This window comes from Trichomycterus rosablanca, chromosome 5 (assembly GCF_030014385.1).
Source record: "Trichomycterus rosablanca isolate fTriRos1 chromosome 5, fTriRos1.hap1, whole genome shotgun sequence".
NCBI classification, from domain to species: domain Eukaryota; kingdom Metazoa; phylum Chordata; class Actinopteri; order Siluriformes; family Trichomycteridae; genus Trichomycterus; species Trichomycterus rosablanca.
The window spans coordinates 10,317,269-10,337,201 of NC_085992.1; the positions used below are offsets into that span (position 1 = coordinate 10,317,269).

At 39.6% G+C, this 19,933-nt stretch overlaps 2 protein-coding genes across 6 annotated transcripts in view; both read right to left on the bottom strand.

The window, feature by feature from the left end:
- Positions 1 to 5,236: 5,236 nt before the first annotated feature.
- Positions 5,237 to 7,457, bottom strand: LOC134314874 (cytochrome c oxidase assembly protein COX16 homolog, mitochondrial). The gene is made up of 4 exons (XM_062995667.1): positions 7,283 to 7,457; positions 6,379 to 6,456; positions 5,693 to 5,755; positions 5,237 to 5,551 (listed from the first exon to the last, which is right to left on the bottom strand). The coding sequence occupies exons 1-4, from the start codon at positions 7,343 to 7,345 to the stop codon at positions 5,438 to 5,440; spliced, it is 318 nt and encodes a 105-aa protein (XP_062851737.1). The 5' UTR covers positions 7,346 to 7,457; the 3' UTR covers positions 5,237 to 5,437.
- Positions 7,458 to 8,157: 700 nt separating this feature from the next.
- Positions 8,158 to 19,933, bottom strand: part of actn1 (actinin, alpha 1) — a 30,080-nt gene continuing 18,304 nt past the window's right edge. For 2 of the 5 annotated variants that reach the window (XM_062995665.1, XM_062995661.1), the window contains exons 13-21: positions 18,995 to 19,103; positions 18,606 to 18,746; positions 18,050 to 18,232; positions 15,481 to 15,615; positions 15,092 to 15,271; positions 14,678 to 14,824; positions 11,791 to 11,856; positions 10,026 to 10,184; positions 8,158 to 9,609 (exon numbers count right to left, since the gene is read on the bottom strand). In XM_062995665.1, coding sequence (XP_062851735.1) covers positions 9,451 to 9,609; positions 10,026 to 10,184; positions 11,791 to 11,856; positions 14,678 to 14,824; positions 15,092 to 15,271; positions 15,481 to 15,615; positions 18,050 to 18,232; positions 18,606 to 18,746; positions 18,995 to 19,103 — 1,279 coding nt within the window. In that variant the 3' untranslated portion in view covers positions 8,158 to 9,450. Of the gene's footprint in view, positions 9,610 to 10,025; positions 10,185 to 11,790; positions 11,857 to 12,072; positions 12,154 to 14,677; positions 14,825 to 15,091; positions 15,272 to 15,480; positions 15,616 to 18,049; positions 18,233 to 18,605; positions 18,747 to 18,994; positions 19,104 to 19,933 lie in introns of all 5 variants that reach the window. The other 3 variants (XM_062995660.1, XM_062995662.1, XM_062995663.1) reach the window with 2 other exon arrangements.

Here is a 19,933-nt window from a genome sequence, read left to right on the forward strand (position 1 = left end):
ATTTAATTTTTAGCTGTAGGTGTGAGTCTGTGTGACTATAAATTGTACAATACTGTACTCAGTCTGATATGGTCTGATGTTCCGTATCACACTGAACCCAGGCTGTTGCCATGGTAACAGAGCCACACAAGTTAAAGAATATTTGTACGTTGAACTCGGGAATCACGTTCAATAAAAATACACAACAGATTCAACAGGAGCTACAAAAATGTGTGAGACTCTTTAGTCAGTTTATATAAAATGAGGTGAACAAGTCCAAATTTACACACACACACCCACACAGAGCCTTTCAGTTCAAGTAAAAATAAAAACATACATATTGATCGGTTCTTTGATTCTCATTTAAATATCGAAATTAGAAATAGCATTGTTTCAGGGATAGGCTCAGAATCCACCAACAGTTTTACCAGGATGAAGACCTTCATACGCCCTGAATGGGATAGCCCACACTGAGCCCACACCATCATTTAGCAATCGGGCCCTTAAGCGAACACATGTAAAGCTCATGTTTGGGCTCAGGCTTATGTAGGGCTGTTCGCAGGACTGGTATGATTTTTGATTTGCATTTGTCTAGGTTATGATTAGAAAAGGTATTAGTCTTGTAATAGTGGCTGCTGAGATGTGTTCAGATCGTAACTGTAAAGATTAGATTAATGGATTTTGTTTGGAAGTACTCACTAAGTCATGGTTTAAATGTAAAAAAGAATTTTAGTGCTGTGACGTTTAACTGAAACCAAATCAAATCTGACTCAGAATTCTGTAAGACGTCCCATTGTTTTATCAGAACTCGCTGAGTTTATTGGCCACTGCATGCCGCTTAAGCATTTTTTGAGAGTCCAGAGTGAGGTGTAGGGTGCAAAGCAACTGATTCAGCAGCCTATTTTCAGAATCCAGACACTTGAGAGGGTCGTAAACACATCCAGTGTGTGTGTGTGCGAGTGTGTGTGTGTGTGTGTGTGTGTGTGTGTGAGAGAGAGTTTGAGAGAAAGTGGGGTGTCAGCTGCCCAGAAATTTATCCCTCTTCTTCCCAAGCATGTCCGACCTAGAGTTCCTTCATGCCAAAATTAATCCTACATTTTCCGAAGAAGGAACCCTCTATACACGGAAAGGGAAATGATTAATTACTACATATAATAAATATGACAATCATGAGCACCTCAAAATATCCAAAGACTTTGAACCGCTTGCTCCTGCCCACAACCCACCAAATCAGTCCCCTGCAAACCCTGAATACATGGGCAGTGAAACATGAGTGCAGATGCAGGTTGTTCTGCATGTTACAACTAATTTATTACCATTTAACCACGATCTGTATCAAAAACGATCAAGTATAAAAATCCTGATCAGAATCAGTTCACCTCCATTCTGGAAAATATGACAAAAAAATATGTAATTACATTAACAGAAGCTTTATTATTGCATGAATGGTAGGAGCTTAAATTCCAAAGAGGCTCATCTCGCTATGTTTCTTGTGTTAAATTGTACGTGTTTAACCACAAATCAGAAAAAGTTGGGACAGTATAGAAAATGCAAATTAAGTGTATCTTACATTTACTTTAGCTTTTATTAAATTGCAGACAGTATGAATGCAAAATATTTCATGGTTGTCTGGTCAACTTAATTTCAATTCATAATATGCATCCATTTCATTTCATGCCTGCAACACATTCCAAAAAAAGTTGGGACAGGGCAATTTAGAGCTAGCAATAAGGTAAAAAAGCAAAATAATTATGTAATTTAAAACAGGTGATCAGCATCCATTAAAGTCTTTGAATACCAAAAATGGGCAGTTTGTCAAAATATTAATGAGAAAATGATTGAAATGTTAAAAAACAATGTTTCACAAAGAAAGATCGGAAGGACTTTGCATATATCTCACTCTACAGTGCATAATATTTCAGTGTGTAAAGAGCAAGGGCTCAGCCCTAAGCTAAACACCTGTGATCTCCAATCCCTCAGACTGCACTTCGTCAAGAACCGTCATTCATCAATAGCTGATATAACCACATGGGCAAGGGTTTACTTGGCAAACCTTTATCAAGCACTACAATACAGAGTGATGTCAGTGCAAAATCACATGCTGCACACATTACAAAGGCATGGCTGCGGAAGAAGAGGGTACGGGTACTGGACAGGCCTGCTTTCATTCCTGACTTGTCCCAGAGAATGTGTGGATAATTTTGAAACAAAGATGAGACACACTGTATGGGCTTCCTAGAAATCATTCATTTTCAAAAACCTGTACAAGAAGGTACTGTAGGGGTTCTCCCCATCAGAAGAACCTCAGAAAGATCTTTTAGAAGAGTATAGTATTGCACCACTGATTTACTTTAGATCTTAATTTCTACTGAATCTCTCATGTTTAAAAACCTCTGCAACAGAATTGCTAATTGCACAGATGAAACAATATGAGGAATCCCATAAGACCTTCTAGGAAGCAAGATATTGCAAAGCAGAAAGTTCAGGGAATGATCGTTTTGAAAAATGTTCCAAGGTAATCAACAGGAATCCTCTTGGATTTAAAAGAACCATTTTGAGGTGCTCAGAAGCATTTAAAGACACAGTTAGCTATCTTACAAAAGCCCCAAGGAACATGTGCTGAGGAACCTTTTTAAGACTGTAGAGTTTCAAGGCGGTTTGATTTTGAGTCAAAGCTCTATTCAAAACGGATATATTTATTAGTTATGCGCATGCGCAGTAAGTAACGTACCTGTGCTGGATTCTCCAGTCTCAACCAAATCCGCTGATTTATTGATTATTGATTATTTCTTTAAATCCCAAATGATTTGGCTTGTGTGTCGCTGCGCCCGCCGCGTCCTCCTGCTCCCGCTGACAGGGTGAAATGTACCCCCCTCCACAACCACACACACACACACACTAAAGGCCCGCGCCCCCGCTCCTCCTCCCTCTTACGCGCCGGGCTCCAGATTCAGTCTCACCGGCGGGAATAAAAATAAAAATGTCGCTCCGGTATTTGCACACATTTGCGCTTTTAAACAGTCCAACACGCAAAGCGAAAAGCAAAGCACCGGGAACCGGTGGTTACCGGGAACGTGGGCGCGCTCACGAACGCAGGCGAACGAACGCGCACACGCACGCGCTGGTCTGCTCTCTCAGCGCGGTCGGTGCTCCTTGATGCCGAAGCGGCGCCTGATAAAAAGAATCAGAACCCGGTCCGACTCCATGATATCAGATTCCCCATTACCCCAGCAACACAACGATTTATCCAATTACAGATCCAATGTACATCCAGTGCTCTTCGCGGTGCATCCACAATCTCATCTGTAAGCACGCGCACACATCTTTACTACTGATTAAACAGGATCCGCGAGCGTTTCCACCGCACGCTCCGCCCGCACCGCCTCCTGCCTCGCGCCCCCTACGCAGCTGCTGATTGATTGATTGATTGATTGATCAGTTTATTTCCAAATCTGTTTCAAATCAATGCGCGTACACGAGCTCCGGCGCGTGTCCGCCTTCTTCCCACCAATCTTCAATACCTTAATCTTCATCATCATGATCAGTTTAGTCTGTATGTGGGATTCGGAGCGCGCGCATCCTCCCTCAGCAGCAGCAGCAGCAGCAGCAGCACCGAGCCTCTGGATGGACACGCGCATGTAGACATGCGCGCAATTGCCTACGTCACAACCCCATCACCATGGCAGTGACGGCTCTGCGCTGAGGACTCAGGCCTCAGCACCACCGAGCTGATATTGTTGGGCCCTTGTTCAGGGCCCCTAACTATCAGTTGTTCAGTTTTTATCAGTCGATATCTAAATTGTGTTCTGATTGGCTAGCAGGTGTACGGTAATATACTGATATCAATCTGCCCCACCTGTCCTAATAACTGCTAGCAAGCTAAGCTAACTCAGTCCCTATGAAAAATAAACTATTTACAGTCTAATGATAGAACCCGGCCTGAGATTATTGCTACATTTATATGAAATCATTTAAATTCAGTAAGATTATGTGAAATATTAGTCACTACACTAGCATTCCTGTTATTGTAGATCAACTTTGTATTAATGTGGAGCTTTGCCAAGAAAGTTGTGCTGTTAATTGCTGGTTTAAAGCTGTTTTTTTAAAGTGAGGTTTCTTCTGATGAAGTCGCTTGTTTATATGACTCCCACTGGAATCAACTGAAATCAACTGAAATATACACATAATTTCATATCCAAAGGAAAAATCTGATGTGACAAAACATTTATTCTGAACACCAACATTAGTACATAATTAGGTTCTACACTATATGGTCAAAAGTATGCGGAAAACCTTCCTAATTATATGCTTTAAACTTTTTGGCAACAGACTGTAAAAGGTCTATCCTGTTTCAGCATGACTAAGCTCCTAGGCAGGAAGCAGGGTCCATAAAGACAAAGAGGGCATCCCAAAGTTGACTCCTGAATTTATACCCGCCCCTTAATTGGAAGCACCCTTGTAGTGGAGTGTTAGTGAGGAGGGAACGGTTTGGGAAAGGCCTAAGGTGTGATGAGTTTGGTGTGGAGTAACTCTGGTGGCCTAATCAGAATCCTGATTTCAACTCAACACTTGGTGGATGAATGTTGGATGAAACGTTAACTATATAAATGCTTTGTTGACTAAATTGGGCATGGATTCTGACACACTCCTCTATTTTTGTGGAAAGTCTATCTGGAAGAGTGGAGGTCACTTTACATTAAGGCCCAAGATTTTGGAATGAGGTGTTTAACAAACTATTGGTAAGATGACCACATACTTTCAGCCACTGTGTACAAAGGGTGTAATTATTCCAATTGTGAAAGTAATTATGACATAAAAACAAGGGTAGCCAGTGACACCACAGCAGTACACTCATTTCACAGCATCTGCTCTAGTTCTTCCACTCTGCTTTACCACACTGCTTCATTGTTGCTGAATTTTACAAAAATGAATGTAAACTCTCACTGTTATGAAGCTCTATAAGAAATTTGCGCACTACTTTAATAACAGTGGAAAGCTTGAGACGTGACCTCAAATTTCTCTCTTAAAGTCAAATCGCAGTGACAAGGTTCCAACTTCTATTCCTTCACTCTGCAGTTAATATTAAATATGATTCTTTTCTTAGTACATCATTGTCTATAATTCATTCACTTCTTCACTTTCAGTCATTTACAATAAAAAATTCAACTCTGCACATCAGGGGAGCTCCAATCGCCCTTGATGTGCAGAGTCCCACCCCCCTCCACACTACATATATACACACAAATTACAAACTATACACTATACACACAATGTATATTTATTAGGAACACCAGTTCATTCACGTAATTAATCAGTCATTCATGTTACAGCAGCACAATGTACACATTCCTACCTAACCAGACCAGAATTGTCAAGTTCATCTTCACATTAAGCATCAGAATAAAGAAATAATCTGAGATAAATATTTACAGATAAATATTTGGGGTACAGAGTTTCTCTATGTGTCTTTGGCAAGTTGTGTCCTCTGTTTGTCTTGGACCTCCTGCGAGTTCTCCCACGGGCGTGGCCCCCGAATATTCTTCCAATTTTCCAAATCCACCTGCTGCAACTTCTACATAAGTAAAAAAAAAAATAACTAGAGTAATTATTCATCCATATTCAGTAGGCAAGCTTTGCTGGTCAGATTGTCTTCACTGTGCTAGGAAAACTGGACATTATTTATGAATTCTGAATAAAAACTGTGTAAAGAGACCTGGTACTGTTCCTCCAGAGACTGACTGTGGGTGTTTACTCGAGCCTCCAGCACTGGGTCCATCTACAAACACACACACACACAAGCAGATGTTAAACACCTATTATCCTCTAAAACTTGAAATAATTAACGTGCCTTGGATCAAACACACAGAATAATAAAAGAGTAAGAAGCAGAACATGGGGCATTAGAATCAGTAAACCAAACATTATTCTTTTTACTGTTATTATTAATATGATCATTGCTATTGTGGTTACTATTATTTTTAAGTGCCGTTATTCTGGTGACCGCATAAACAGTGTTTTCTAAATGGCTCGCTCATTGTTCCTTTGTTTTTTTATGAATTTTTCCAATATTTTCCTCCCAATCTAGTTATATCCCGTTACCCAACTGCATTTCGCTTCCTTTCCACTGCTGCTGACCTCCTGACCAAGGAAAGCTTTAACTAACACACAACCCTTTCCAACACGTATGCAGCAGCAGACTGCTTCAAGAGGTGAGTTCACATGGTCACACACTGATCCCTATTGTTCCCAGTCTCTGTGCAATCAATCAGCCAGCAGAGGTAATAATTGCATCAGTCATGAGGAATCTGAGATGTCAGCTCTGGTGTGCCAACATATTTTACCACTGCATCTGATTAAGATTTTATTTTCCACAAAAAGTGATTTATGTGTGTGTGTTACCTTCTTTTTTAATTTCTGAGCATCATATCTGATCTGTGTAAACTCCCTCAAACCAAATGATCCTCCAACAACCAGCAGCTACAAAGCACACAACACAGAGAGATACACATACAAACGGTTTAATTATTCATTCATTCATTATCTGTTTTTCCACCGCTTTATCCAATGTAGGGTACAATTCACTGGGCAAAAAGTAGGAAACACACGGACAGGTCGTATCGTCAATTAACCTGACTGCATGTCTTTGTACTGTGGGAGGAAACCGGAGCACCCGGTGGACACCCACACGGACACGAGGAGACCATGCAACATCACACAGAAAGGACCCGGACCACTTCACCTGGTAATCGAACCCAGGACATTCATGCTGTGAAGCGACAGTGCTACCCACCAAGCCACTGTGCTTTTCACAGTTTAATTAATAAACTTCAGATCAGAACCGTCCTGCTGCTACAATGACTGCTGTTCCTAATAAAGTGGTCGGTGTGTAACACTGTGGGACTACTTCTATATCTGTTTCATATAGAGGCACTACAAAGGGTTCTACACTGTATAAAGAACTCAATGTAGAAATGAAGCAAGGATTTTGTGATTATTTTGTATCAATATCACTGATGAAATTGATTAAAGACTGATAACATTTAATCAAGTGTGTAACAGTGTTCCGTACACCTCATCCCTTTCATCAACTTTTATATTTATTATATTCACTTCAGAACAAAAATACATATTTACTTTACAGCTGATTCTCTTTTTTCTCTAAACATAGCGAGACATCATGTCATTTTATATCAAATCAAACTGGATAATGACATTGATGTGTACGGAACACTGTTACCTCAATGTATATGCTTAATGTAGCTCAGTGCTAATGACGCTAACAGTAGCAAAGTGTAAAACTCACCAGCATCGGAACTCCATACTTCACTGTTCTGTTCCTTCTGATTTTATTAATCTGATTCCACATCTTTACTCATTTACAACGAAATCACTCAAAATAATATTATCCACTCAATCAGACGCTAATTAGCATTTAGCTCATGCAGGGCACAAGAACGCTGCCATGTTAACCCACGATGCACCGCGGGTCCGACTAAGCACACTGCTGCCATCTAGAGGTTCCAATTCCACTCACATCTGGATTAATGCGATGGATTTAATTATACGCGTTAGTTATAATTAAATTACAATGTAATAAACTTCATTACTAATGATAAAAATATAATCCTTTACATATATTAGTACAACTTATAATTAATTAGTTGGTAAATAATATTAAATTAGGACATTGTTGGTGCGATTGTTGGTGCAACACGTCAGTGATTGGGACACAGATATAATACAGATGATGGGCAGTAAAATCACAGTGGTTAATGGACTGGTCTGGTAATCAAAAGGTCACTGGTTCCCACCACTGCAAAGTTGCCACTGTTGAGCCCCTGAGCAAGGCCCTTTATTCTCAACTGCTCTTAAGTGTTCATTCATATTTGTAAATCACTTTGGATTAAATATCTGTGTAAATTAATGATAGGTGTGGAAATTTGCACTGGACTTTCTTTCTTCTTTCTTGGTTAGTTACTTGGAACCAGGAGACTGATGAGAAAACAGCCCTGGTCCTGTTTTTTTGTGTAATATTGCGCCACTGGAATGATGGCTCGGCACACAGTCTGTGGTCTGGATTCATACTCAAAGTCTTTCATTGAGCACAAAAGAGTGAAAATGCATTAAACCTCGAACCAACACACACAAAGAATAAAATAAGAGTCAGTAAATATCAACCATTTGCTATTTTTCTTTATTTAAATTCTTTTAAAGCCAGGTGAAGAAAAATACTTTTGGTTCTGTATAATAAAATATGCTTAATTTTTTATGAAGAAAATGAAAACATATGAAATAAAAACAAGAAGAATTTTTTTCTTTCTGTTGGTGTATAAAAGTTGAAGATTTATTGGTGGTGTGGAAGCAGGAGCACAGCATGGAAGTGTAGTTGGGTATTAGGAGTAAATAGGGTATTTTGGGGTATTTGAGCTGCAGGGGGGTAAAAAAACGATTATAAGATCAGTTTAAGTGGTGCTGAGGAACTCACCGGCTAATCTGAGATCAGAAACCCCAAATTAAAGAGCTTGTTGGTATTTAGTTTAACATAAGTTGCACAAAAGGGTAAAACATCCTATGTAGTACACTTCATGTTTAATTGAGTGTGATTTGGGATATACATAATTCATTTATTCATTGTCTGTTTCACCACCACTTTATCCTGGTCAGGGTCACAGGTAAAAGGCAGGAAACACCCCGGACGGGTCGCCAGTCCATCACAGGGCAGACACACATACATTTACACACAAACACACTCACACTTGGGGCAATTTTAGTACCTCCATATGGCCTGACTTAATAGGAAACTGACACAAACCAACTGGAAACTGACACAAACACAGGGAGAACATGCAAAATCAACACAGAAACAAACTCAGGCTGTGAGGCGATTGTGCCGCTGACAGAAATCACAAGTCCCCAAAATGCAGTATATAAAGTAAATAATAAATCACCACATGGATTAACACATGCCTAGTCCTGGATTCATCTGTACTGTAAATGCTCATTCACCAATACGTTTAGGTTTTAGTGTAGGCTTTAGAATAATCTCAGGATCAAACTCCATGCTTCCTCTTTTAGTGCACTACACAGAAGGTGAAATATTCATTTGCAATGATCTTCAATTCCCACTCTATGTTCCTAAAGTGCACATGACATTGTAAGAACTTACACCCTATGTAGTGCACACTGAAACCTTAGTTGATGGTCAGTAATGCTATGTAGTGCACTATATGTAAAACCGGGAGTAATTTGAAACACTGCTCATTACCCTGTGTAAGTGCATCTACATTCACTGATGTTTCAAACTGACTTCAGATCAGCAGAGTCCACTCAGCACCTACACACCAAGAAACTGAGTGTGTGTGTGTATGTGTGTGTGCGTGTGTGTGTGTGTGTAATAAACAGAAGGCAGGTCGACCCCTATGAGAAAGAGGCTGATGCTGAGGGTATTGTTGAGAAGGTGTAATTGAGGGATCAGAGGTCGCTTTCTCCGTAAAGAGCAGTCGAAAAGGACATGTAGTCGAGGGCACCGGGTACGCCGTCGCTTCCCCTGTATGGTGCCATGCGGGAGATACAATACTCAGCCTGATCCGGGGGCAGCTCACGCCTTAATTCATCCGCCGATATATAGTTCTGCACCAGAAAGAAAATAAATATCAGTTACTCAGATGTACATACAAAATCTTCCTCAAATGCACAGAGCCTCCTGATACCTCCAAAATCAAACAGCTTTTTAGAAAAGCATTAGAACACCTGAGGTGCCTTTTACAAGAACCATAACAGATGTTCAAAATGTCCTGATGGTCTAATTTAAGAGCCACCAAAAATCTCTCAATATTTAGACAAAGGAGACAATGTCCACTATCATACATGCTTTATGTGCACAAAAGAAAATCCTGCTTTCGCACCTTAAAGCTCAAATTTGCTCTACTTGTGTAGTTGTTTGTTTAATTATGTTTAGTTGTGCATCATTGTGTGTAGTTGTGTGTCATTGTGTGTAGTTGCATGTAATCCTGTGTAGTTGTGCATCATTGTGTGTAGTTGTGTACCTTGTCTCCAGCAAGAACCTTAAATGAAGCCATGACCTGGTCAGCCGTGTCTGTATCCGTCGTCTCTCGAGACATGAAGTCAATAAAGGCCTGAAAGGTCACGACCCCGAGTCTGTTAGGATCCACAATGCTCATGATGCGAGCAAACTCCGCCTCTCCCTACACACGAACACACAGGTGTATTAGACATCACTGAGGATTAATACTGCTGAATAAATTACAATTACATTACAAATATTTATATATCATTAATAATTATTTATTTTAATAAAGATTATTTACAATACTGGCTCTACAGAGGAAAGTTTTATTAATAAATACATATGAATAAAAGGTGGCCTGATGCTATAAAAATATAATCATATTTATTAATTTTAATGATGTAAAAGCCGCATCACACATCAGTGTGTCAGAGTTTATCACAGGAATTTCATAATTATTTACACAATTTTTATTTAATTTTATCCTTTTTTTATTTTCTCTAACTGTAACTGTAACTCTGTGCTGGAGCTGCTGTAACACTTGAATTACCCACATTGGGATCAATAACGAAATCTTATGATACCTTATTTCTGCTTTTGGTGTTATTAATATTATTTTACTTATTGCAAAATGTCTATAATATAAAATGAATATATATATATATATATATATATATATATATATATATATATATATATATATATACATATATATATATATATATATATAATTACATACACAAGTATTTTTGCAAATGTTTTATTTAAGGCATTATCACAGAATTAAGAATCTAGTTTATCGTCTGTTGAATCACCATATGAGACTTCACTGTCAGATTTTATCGTTTACATTTATGTGTTTCTGGTGACATCTGTTGGTAAAGTAGTGTAACAGCAAGTCCATCAAAATAATTCTGACTGCAACAGAAATTCGCCACTAAAATCTCTTTGGTACAGTTTTACTAGACCATTTACTGTACATCCTGCTTCTTTTTATAGAACTATTTGTAGTAAGTTGAAAACTTTTCTATAAAATCTTGTGTATTTCGGGTGTGTTGCAGTATAAAAGTCAACAGAGCAGTTTTCTGAGTTTAATGGTCGAAATCTCCAGAATTTTCAGTCTTAATAACTAAAGGTCTTGTTCCTGTTTAATGTCATATTTGGGGTAAAATTTTGCCAAATTTAAACTTTTGCCTTTAAAGTTTTGCTTGCTTTGTTTATGCATTTTCTCCCCTTTTTCTCCCGACTTTTAGCGAGTCCAATTGCCCGATTCCATCATGCTTCCTCTCTACTAATGCCGGCCCCGGCTCCGATTGAGGAGAACGAAGCTAACCCATGCCCCCTCCGACATGTGGGCAGCAGCCATATGCATTTTGTCACCTATACCAGACGAGGTCAGCTGCGGATCAGCTCTGTCTACGAAAAGCCACACTCTGATCCGCACTCTTTCCCTGCCTCTGAGCAGGCGCCATCAATCAGCCAGGTCAGAGGTCGTAGTTGCATCAGTCATAAGAGAGTCCCTGTCCGGCTCAATACCCCACCCCTATATGAACAACAGGCCAATCGTTTTTCATGTGGCTGCTCAGCCCACTGATGTATTCGAGATCCCACCTCTGGTGTATTTACCGCTGCGCCACCTGAGCGGCTAGACAGGAAGTTCTTGAGTCAAAATGTTTATTTGGTGAATTCCATTGTGTTAAACATAACTTTGCTTGCATAATTTTGGTGAAAAAATGTTGGTGTGACGGCGGCTTTACCAAGTTTGATATAAGCTTCTGCTTTACCATGTTATAACCCATGGAGATCAGACAGGTGCGGAAATCCTCTGCGTCCATCATGCCTGTTCTCTTCTACAGGAGCCCACAGGGGACACAGTCAGGAGGAAGTAGGAAGGAAGGGCAGAATGAAAAAGGTCAGGATGGAAACAAATTCAGGAAGTAGAAATTTCAGAGAATTTAATGAATTGAAAGAAGGACAGAAGGAAAGGAAACGAGAAAGAAGAGAGAAAGAAGAAGGGTACAGTTAATGGTGATGCCCTCTCTGAGTGCCAGTGTGTGTGTGGGTACCTGAGCGTCATTTCCGATATCGAAGCCCAGGCTGATGAGACAGGCTTTGAACTCTTCAGCGCCCAGAGTGCCTGAGTGATCCTGAGGTCAGAGGTCAGGGGTGAAAGGTCACAGGCCGGGCCATGCATCGCAGGCGTGAACACACATGGAAGACACAGGCAGTGTGTGGGGGGAGTTGAAGGGTGGGATTGTGGGAAGTGAAAGGATGGAAGGGACATGCATTAATAAGGGTGGGGAAGGTGGGATGTGGGGGGGAGGATAAGGAAGTGATGATGATGGTGGTGGTTGGTCCATGCATGGAAGAGACAAACAAAAAGAGAGAGTGCATGTTAGGATGGACCAGTGTGGACAAACACTGTGCTTGGCTGTGACTGTGAGTACTAAAAGGCACACGCAAGGTGCTGTGTTTACCTGTGCTGTGTTTATCTATGTATGTTTACCTGTGTTGTGTTTATCTATGTTATGTTTATCTCTGCTGTGTGTACCTGTGTTAGGTTTACCTGTGCTGTGTTTATCTGTGCAGTATTTACCAGTGCCATGTTTATCTGAGTTATGTTCTTATGTTTACCTGTGCTGTGTACCTGTGTAAGGTTTACCTATGCTGTGTTTATCTGTGTTGTATTTACCAGTGCAATGTTTATCTAAGTTGTTTACCTGTGTTGTGCTGATCTACATAATGTTTACCTGGGCTGTGTGTACCTGTGTAAGGTTTACCTATGCTGGTTTACCCGTGCCATGTTTACCTGTGTTAGGTTTACCTGTGCTGTCTTGAGCCATGTCATGTTTACCTGTGTCATATTGACTTGTGCTGGATGTATGTGAAACTGTATTACATTGTATTACTATGCTGTATGTATCCGTAGGCATACAACCCCAATTCCATAAAAATGGGACAAGAGTAATGTGAGTGAAAATCACCTGATTAGGATGGTTTGGTAAAAAAGGAGCATTAAAAAGTTATTGCTGTTTACAAGAAAGGTTGGATGATGTTCACAGTGACTGTGTGACTGAACTGTAAAACAATTTAACAACAACCTTTCTTTACTCACGATTGCAAGAAATCTAGGGATTTTACCATCTGCAGTCCAAAACATCATTAAAAAAAGTTTCTAGTCTGGGCTTAAGGTCATCTGAGATGGACTGTATCAAAGTGGTCTGATGAGTCCACCTTTCAAATAGCTACTGTAAATGAAGGACATGAAAGCCAACAAGAAAAAGGAACTTCCCTAATGTTACCAGAGCAAAGTTCAAGCAACATGTGCTTCCATCAAGTTTTTGCATGAAAATGTTAAGCCACCTTCTGCACGTTACAACTTGCTGCTCTACAGTAAGAGAGCGCAAGTGCTAGAGTGACATTTTATAAAGAAAGAATGAAAAAACAGGCGACAACTTCAGTTCTTAAAGTATTACAGACATGACCATGTCCCAGCTTTTTATGGACTTAGGTTTGTATGCATGTAACTGGGCTGTGTATCAGTCTCACTGTGCTAATTGGTTAATTGCAGCGTGATGGCAGCCAGTAGGCTTGGTCTGTGGGTGAGGTTAATCATATTCTACACACTTCAATTAGCTCCCAATGTAAAGTGTCTGTAGATGAAAGCCACATGCTTATTTAAGACCAGTTGAGTAATTATGTAGCAATTCTCTTCATATTAAATAAAATGACAATTATTTAATATAAATATAACATATAAAATAATACATATAAAATCATTCATAGAAATTGATAATAAATCAAATCGTCCTAAATGAAGCTATTAAATAAAAAAGAAATAGAATAATAGTGCATAACAGTGTGAAGGGCTAATGATAGTGTACCTGCGCACACCAACACATGGGTGCAATTCACTCAAATACATACAAATATATAAAATTAAAATTTACACTGCTTTTTATTAAAAAGTAACCTGCATGAAGAAAAAAGCAACGTTTAGTCCAGAAAATACAGTAATGACACAAGATACAGAAAATCAGGTGCACCCCAAAGTTCACCACGCCCTGAGGCCAGCCATACCCTAAAGTTCACTGCACACCCTAAAACTGGCTATTTAAACTATTAAAGCCAGTCATGCTCAAAAGCTGTGTCCCAAATGCAGTCTTACTATAAGAAGTTGGGTTATACTAAAGTTGGGTTGTGCACTGCAGTCATGGACCACAATCTACACAAAGTAACATTAAAGTAAACCACTTCCCAACATTAGAAATACCCCACTAACCAAGCTAACAACTCCTCAATATTACACACACGCTTAAGCTGACCATGTCCCAAAGTTACCCACACCCCTAATCTAGCCACACCCCAAAGTTTGCCTTTCCCCAAAGTTAGCCACTACTCAAAGTTAGCCATGTGCATAAGTCAGCCTTTTTAGGAATGAGTAATAACGGTAATCAACACACACACACACACAGACACACACACACACACACACACAGAGATAATTAATAGATTACTATACTATATTAATAATAAGTACATTCCAACATCAGCTTTTCTTACCAAGAGGTACCTACTGCTGCTCCCTGAGATTATGCACACACACTCACACAGGTCATTCACACAAGTGTGTGTGTGTGTGTGTGTACAGTGTGTGTGTGTGTGACTGACCCGGTCGAAGTGGTTGAATGAAGCTCTGAACTCGCTGAGTTGTTCCTGGGTGATTCCTTTGGCGTCGCGGGTCAGAATCTGGTTCTCGATCTCGTTGATGGTGCGAGCGATGGTGGTGAGGAGCTGCTCCCATCCAACACGAATGTGCTGCAACCCAAACACACCCAATGTTTACATGGTGCTGGGTACCAATCATTTGTTCTGTAAGGTTCATCAAGCATCTATATCATTACACTAGATCCAATCCTTCACTCTGTCCCAATACTGTCCACCTAAAATCATCTACACCCAAACTCTACAGCATTCAATCTGACCACGGCCAAAATTCCATCATGTACCAATGTCAATTGTGCCATGAACTCAGTTATACTCTGTTTGTGTGTGTGTGCACTCTGTTTGTGTGTGTGTGTGTACCTCCATAGTGTAGTTGGTGTGTTTGTTGTCGAAGATCAGTGCTTCCTGGATCTGTTGGTGATCTCCCTCCAGCTGATCGATCTTTGGTTTGTAGTTAACAATGCTCTTCTCGTACTGCCGCAGGTGATTCAGCTGGTCCTCCAATGTACCATGCATCTCAATTGAGATGCGCCCGATCTCCTGCGTGTACACACACACACACACAGTGATGTTTACACACATAGGCTGATAATATGCACAGAAATGTACATCTGAAGGAGCTGATAGGGAGTTGGGTCTCCTCTGAATGTTGTCATAAAAGATCTGAATGGTTTGTGGTGGAAGGGTGGAGATACATGATTGTGAGTGCTGTGTGTAAATATTACATCTTCTTTTTTTCAGCTTCTTACCTCCATCTTGGTCTGGATCCAGGGTCCAATGACATTAGCCTGATTAGCAAATTGTCTGCGCAGACGTTCGTTGTTCTGTTGCCGGGCGTGTTCTTCAATCAGAGCCTGATCTCTCTGAGGAACCAGCTGTCTCACCTACAGTACATGATCAGATGAATTATGAATCTGATATTTATTGATAGCTGTGTTCACATGCATAGACTTCAGACAATTTAAGCGCAGTCCTGGAGCCTACTTTTTATATCATAGTGTGTTGCTGTCAAGCAAGCTTTACATATACAGTACAGGCCAAAAGTTTGGACACACCTTCTCATTCCTGTGGTTTCTCTTAATTTTTTTAAATTTTCTACATTGTAGATTAATACTAAAGACATCCAAACTATGAAGGAACACATATGGAATTATGTAGTAAACAAAAAAGTGTTAAACAAACCAGAATATGTTTTATATTTTAGATTCTTCAAAGTAGCCATCTTTTGCTTTAATGACAGATTTGCACACTCTTTGAAATTTTCTCAACCAGCTTTATTAGGTTTCCACCTGGAATGGTTTTCAATGAATGTTTGTGCCTTGTCTAGAGTGAATTTTTGGAATTTGTTGCTTTTTTAATGTGTTTGAGACCATCAGTTGGGTTGTGCAGAGGTAGAGTTGGTAAAATATAAAACATATTCTGGTTTGTTTAACACTTTTTGGTTCACTACATAGTTCTTCATAGTTTGGATGTCTTCAGTATTAATCTACAATGTAGAAAATAAAAATAATCAAGAAAAAACATTGAAGAGAAGGTGTGTCCAAACTTTTGGCTGGTGTGTCCAAACTTTTGGCCTGTACTGTATATGGGCTTGGAAGTTGCCATACAAGAAAGAAGCTCCTGCTCCAAAATTGGCACATTAAGATCATCTGAGGTCTGTTGCTGATCACATAAGGAAAGCAAGAGCAAATGCTTCTAAAGACATAACAGTGTAAAGCTTGCTTGACTGTGGACAATGTTTCTGCCGCTTCTTATTTTTGGCACTGCAGTCTACATTTAACAGTGTAAACAACACTGGGAAAAAGACTTCTGGTCTATAAACTTTTAAGTGCTAGCCTTGTTTATCTGGGCACAGAGAAATCACCAGCTGTAGTCAATCAAAATTAGTAAATAGAAATTAGAAGGCCATGCTACAAATTTAACTAGCATTATAAAAATTCTGTTGCAGCTGTCTGTATATTTCTGACTCATTTATTCACAGAAAAAGATGAACTGCAAAAAATCGCTGAAATTCCAAAACTGCTATGAAACACGTCTGTTAGATGTAACACGTGGATGTAACACGTGTTCATTAAACACATGGGACTGTGCAATTTCAATAACATATGGGACTGTGCAATTTTCATTAAATACATGGGACTGTGCAATTTTACTAACACATGGGACTGTGCAATTTTCATTAAATACATGGGACGGTGCAATTTCAATAACATATGGGACTGTGCAATTTTCATTAAATACATGGGACTGTGCAATTTTACTAACACATGGGACTGTGCAATTTTCATTAAATACATGGGACGGTGCAATTTTACTAACACATGGGACTGTGCAATTTTCATTAAATACATGGGACTGTGCAATTTTACTAACACATGGGACTGTGCAATTTTCATTAAATACATGGGACGGTGCAATTTTACTAACACATGGGACTGTGCAATTTTCATTAAATACATGGGACGGTGCAATTTTACTAACACATGGGACTGTGCAATTTTCATTAAATACATGGGACTGTGCAATTTCAATAACATATGGGACTGTGCAATTTTCATTAAATACATGGGACTGTGCAATTTTCATTAAATACATGGGACTGTGCAATTTTCATTAAATACATGGGACTGTGCAATTTTCATTAAATACATGGGACTGTGCAATTTCAATAACATATGGGACTGTGCAATTTTCATTAAATACATGGGACTGTGCAATTTTACTAACACATGGGACTGTGCAATTTTCATTAAATACATGGGACTGTGCAATTTTCATTAAACACTTGGGACTGTGCAATTTCAATAACATATGGGACTGTGCAATTTTCATTAAATACATGGGACTGTGCAATTTTACTAACACATGGGACTGTGCAATTTTCATTAAATACATGGGACTGTGCAATTTTACTAACACATGGGACTGTGCAATTTTCATTAAATACATGGGACTGTGCAATTTTACTAACACATGGGACTGTGCAATTTTCGGGCAATGTTTACAAAGGGTAATGTGCAATTTTCCACCAGCTTGTTACTGAAAGAATTGTTATTGTTATTGTTATTGTGTTATTGTCATTATTGTTATTGTAAATTCTGTAAATTTTGTGAATGCAAATTTTTGGTATTTTGTAAATTCTAGTTTTTTTAATTCATTGTTTATAACACTAGAGAGTATTGCACCTTAATTTCGTTATACCTGGTATAATGACTAAAGATATTCTGATTCTCATATTCTGATGTACAATAATGAAGTCATGTGACATTATGTGCACATCCAGTAGGGGGCAGTAAAGAAGAGTAAATAAGTAGCTACCCTTTCCCACTTGGTGTTGACCTCCTGAGGGTTGATGGTGGTGTATGGGTTCGTTCCTGCCATGTTAACGTGGTACGTCTGGACGATTTTAGCAATCTCGTTATGAATTCCCAAAATCGCCTGTCTCTCTTTATCGGCCTCCGGAAGAGTCGCTTTAAACTGCTCGTGAGCCGCGCTGAGACCCTGCAGCGCACACACACAGTATAAACACATTACACATAGTATACACACATATTACACACACACAATATACCCACACATTATCCCCACCCATTGCACACACAGACTGAATAAGCAGAAATCAATAGGTGAATGTTTGTACAGATGTCTGGATAGAGAGAATAATGATAATACTGAATGTATGTGCTTTATGAACTGATGGAGAGATGAAGATTGAAGGCTCAATGGATGAATAAACAGGGTTAGTAGAATAAGTGGAGCAATAGACAGATGAACAAGCAAATAAATGAGTGATAGATGGACTGGAATAATGATTTGTAAATGCCCTATTAGATAAAAGGATGATCAGATGAATAAATGGATGAAAGTTGTGTACCTGTATCTCTTCGATGGTGTGGACAATGAAGGTGTCCTGCAGGTCCTCCATCGCTCCTTCCATCCAGTTATTAAACGGCGCTGCTCTCTTAGCAAATTCCAGGTACAACTGATCAATCGTCTCAAGCAGTTTCTCCGTTTTCTGATATGAACAATTGCACACACCTGTCAGGCTGTTCTGGTTTTCACGTGTTTGGTTGAGTGTGTTAAGATACTGTGGTGTGTGTTACCCGTGTTGTGTGATTAGGTGTGTGTTACCTGTGGTGTGTGTTTAGTTGTTTGTTTAGGTGTGTGTTCTGTTGTTTGTTTAGGCGTGTGTTACCTGTGGTGTGTGTTAAGATGTGTGTTACCTGTGGTGTGTGTTCTGTTGTTTGTTTAGGTGTTTGTTACCTGTAAGGCCTCACTGCGTTTCTGAGTTAGCTCTCCGAGTAAATCCCACTGATCACAGATCTTTTGACAGCGAGCGTTTACACTGGGAGAGTCATAATACTCCAACTCACTGCACACAGAAAGAGGGAATTGGGGTATTTAGGGTATTTGGGGTATTGACTGGGTCCACAGAGGAGTCATTGCTTACAGATGCTATAAAGGCAGCCCTAAAATGACATTAAGGGTCATGTATAGGTGACATCACAGACTGACCTCTGTTTTCTGCTTATTGTGAGAAAGCATTTTGTACCTGAGGCCACATCAACACGACTGAGAAGCTGAGAAAGTTCGTGTGAGCTCCCAGCCTTCTGATACTTGCCATCTAGAAAAAGAGTCGACCTATTTGCTTTTGTGAGCTATAAATCTGGTGGTGCAATGTTTCAAGTGTTCCACTTACCTGCTGTTACATTTATGCCATTCACAAGATGTTTTTTTCCTAAGCAATTAATGGTTAAGGACCTTGAGTAGGGGCCCAAGAGTGGCAACTTGTTGAACTGCTGATCACTTGTTCAGTACCTTCACTACTGAGCTACACTACTCATAGTTTTCTCACACTGTATCCTCGCCCTGGTGTTCCAGTTCTGAGGGAATTGGGTTCTCACACAGAGCCGCATGTATACAGCATGTATATGCTGGTTCAAACCCCACCACTGCCAGGATGCCACTGTTGGCCACTCTTGAGTCCCAAACCCCTAACTGCTTGCACTGTAATCAGCCAAATGTTCCTCACACAATCAACCATTAATGTAGGATGGTATTTTCATTTTTTTATGGAATAAAATGTTATTAATAATAATGTGATGTTTTATTAATGGGGTCCCATGTGAGTGTACTACACTGCTAATGTATCTGCTCTTCTTTACACATGGGCTGGCCCAGTATTTACCCAGTAACTATACG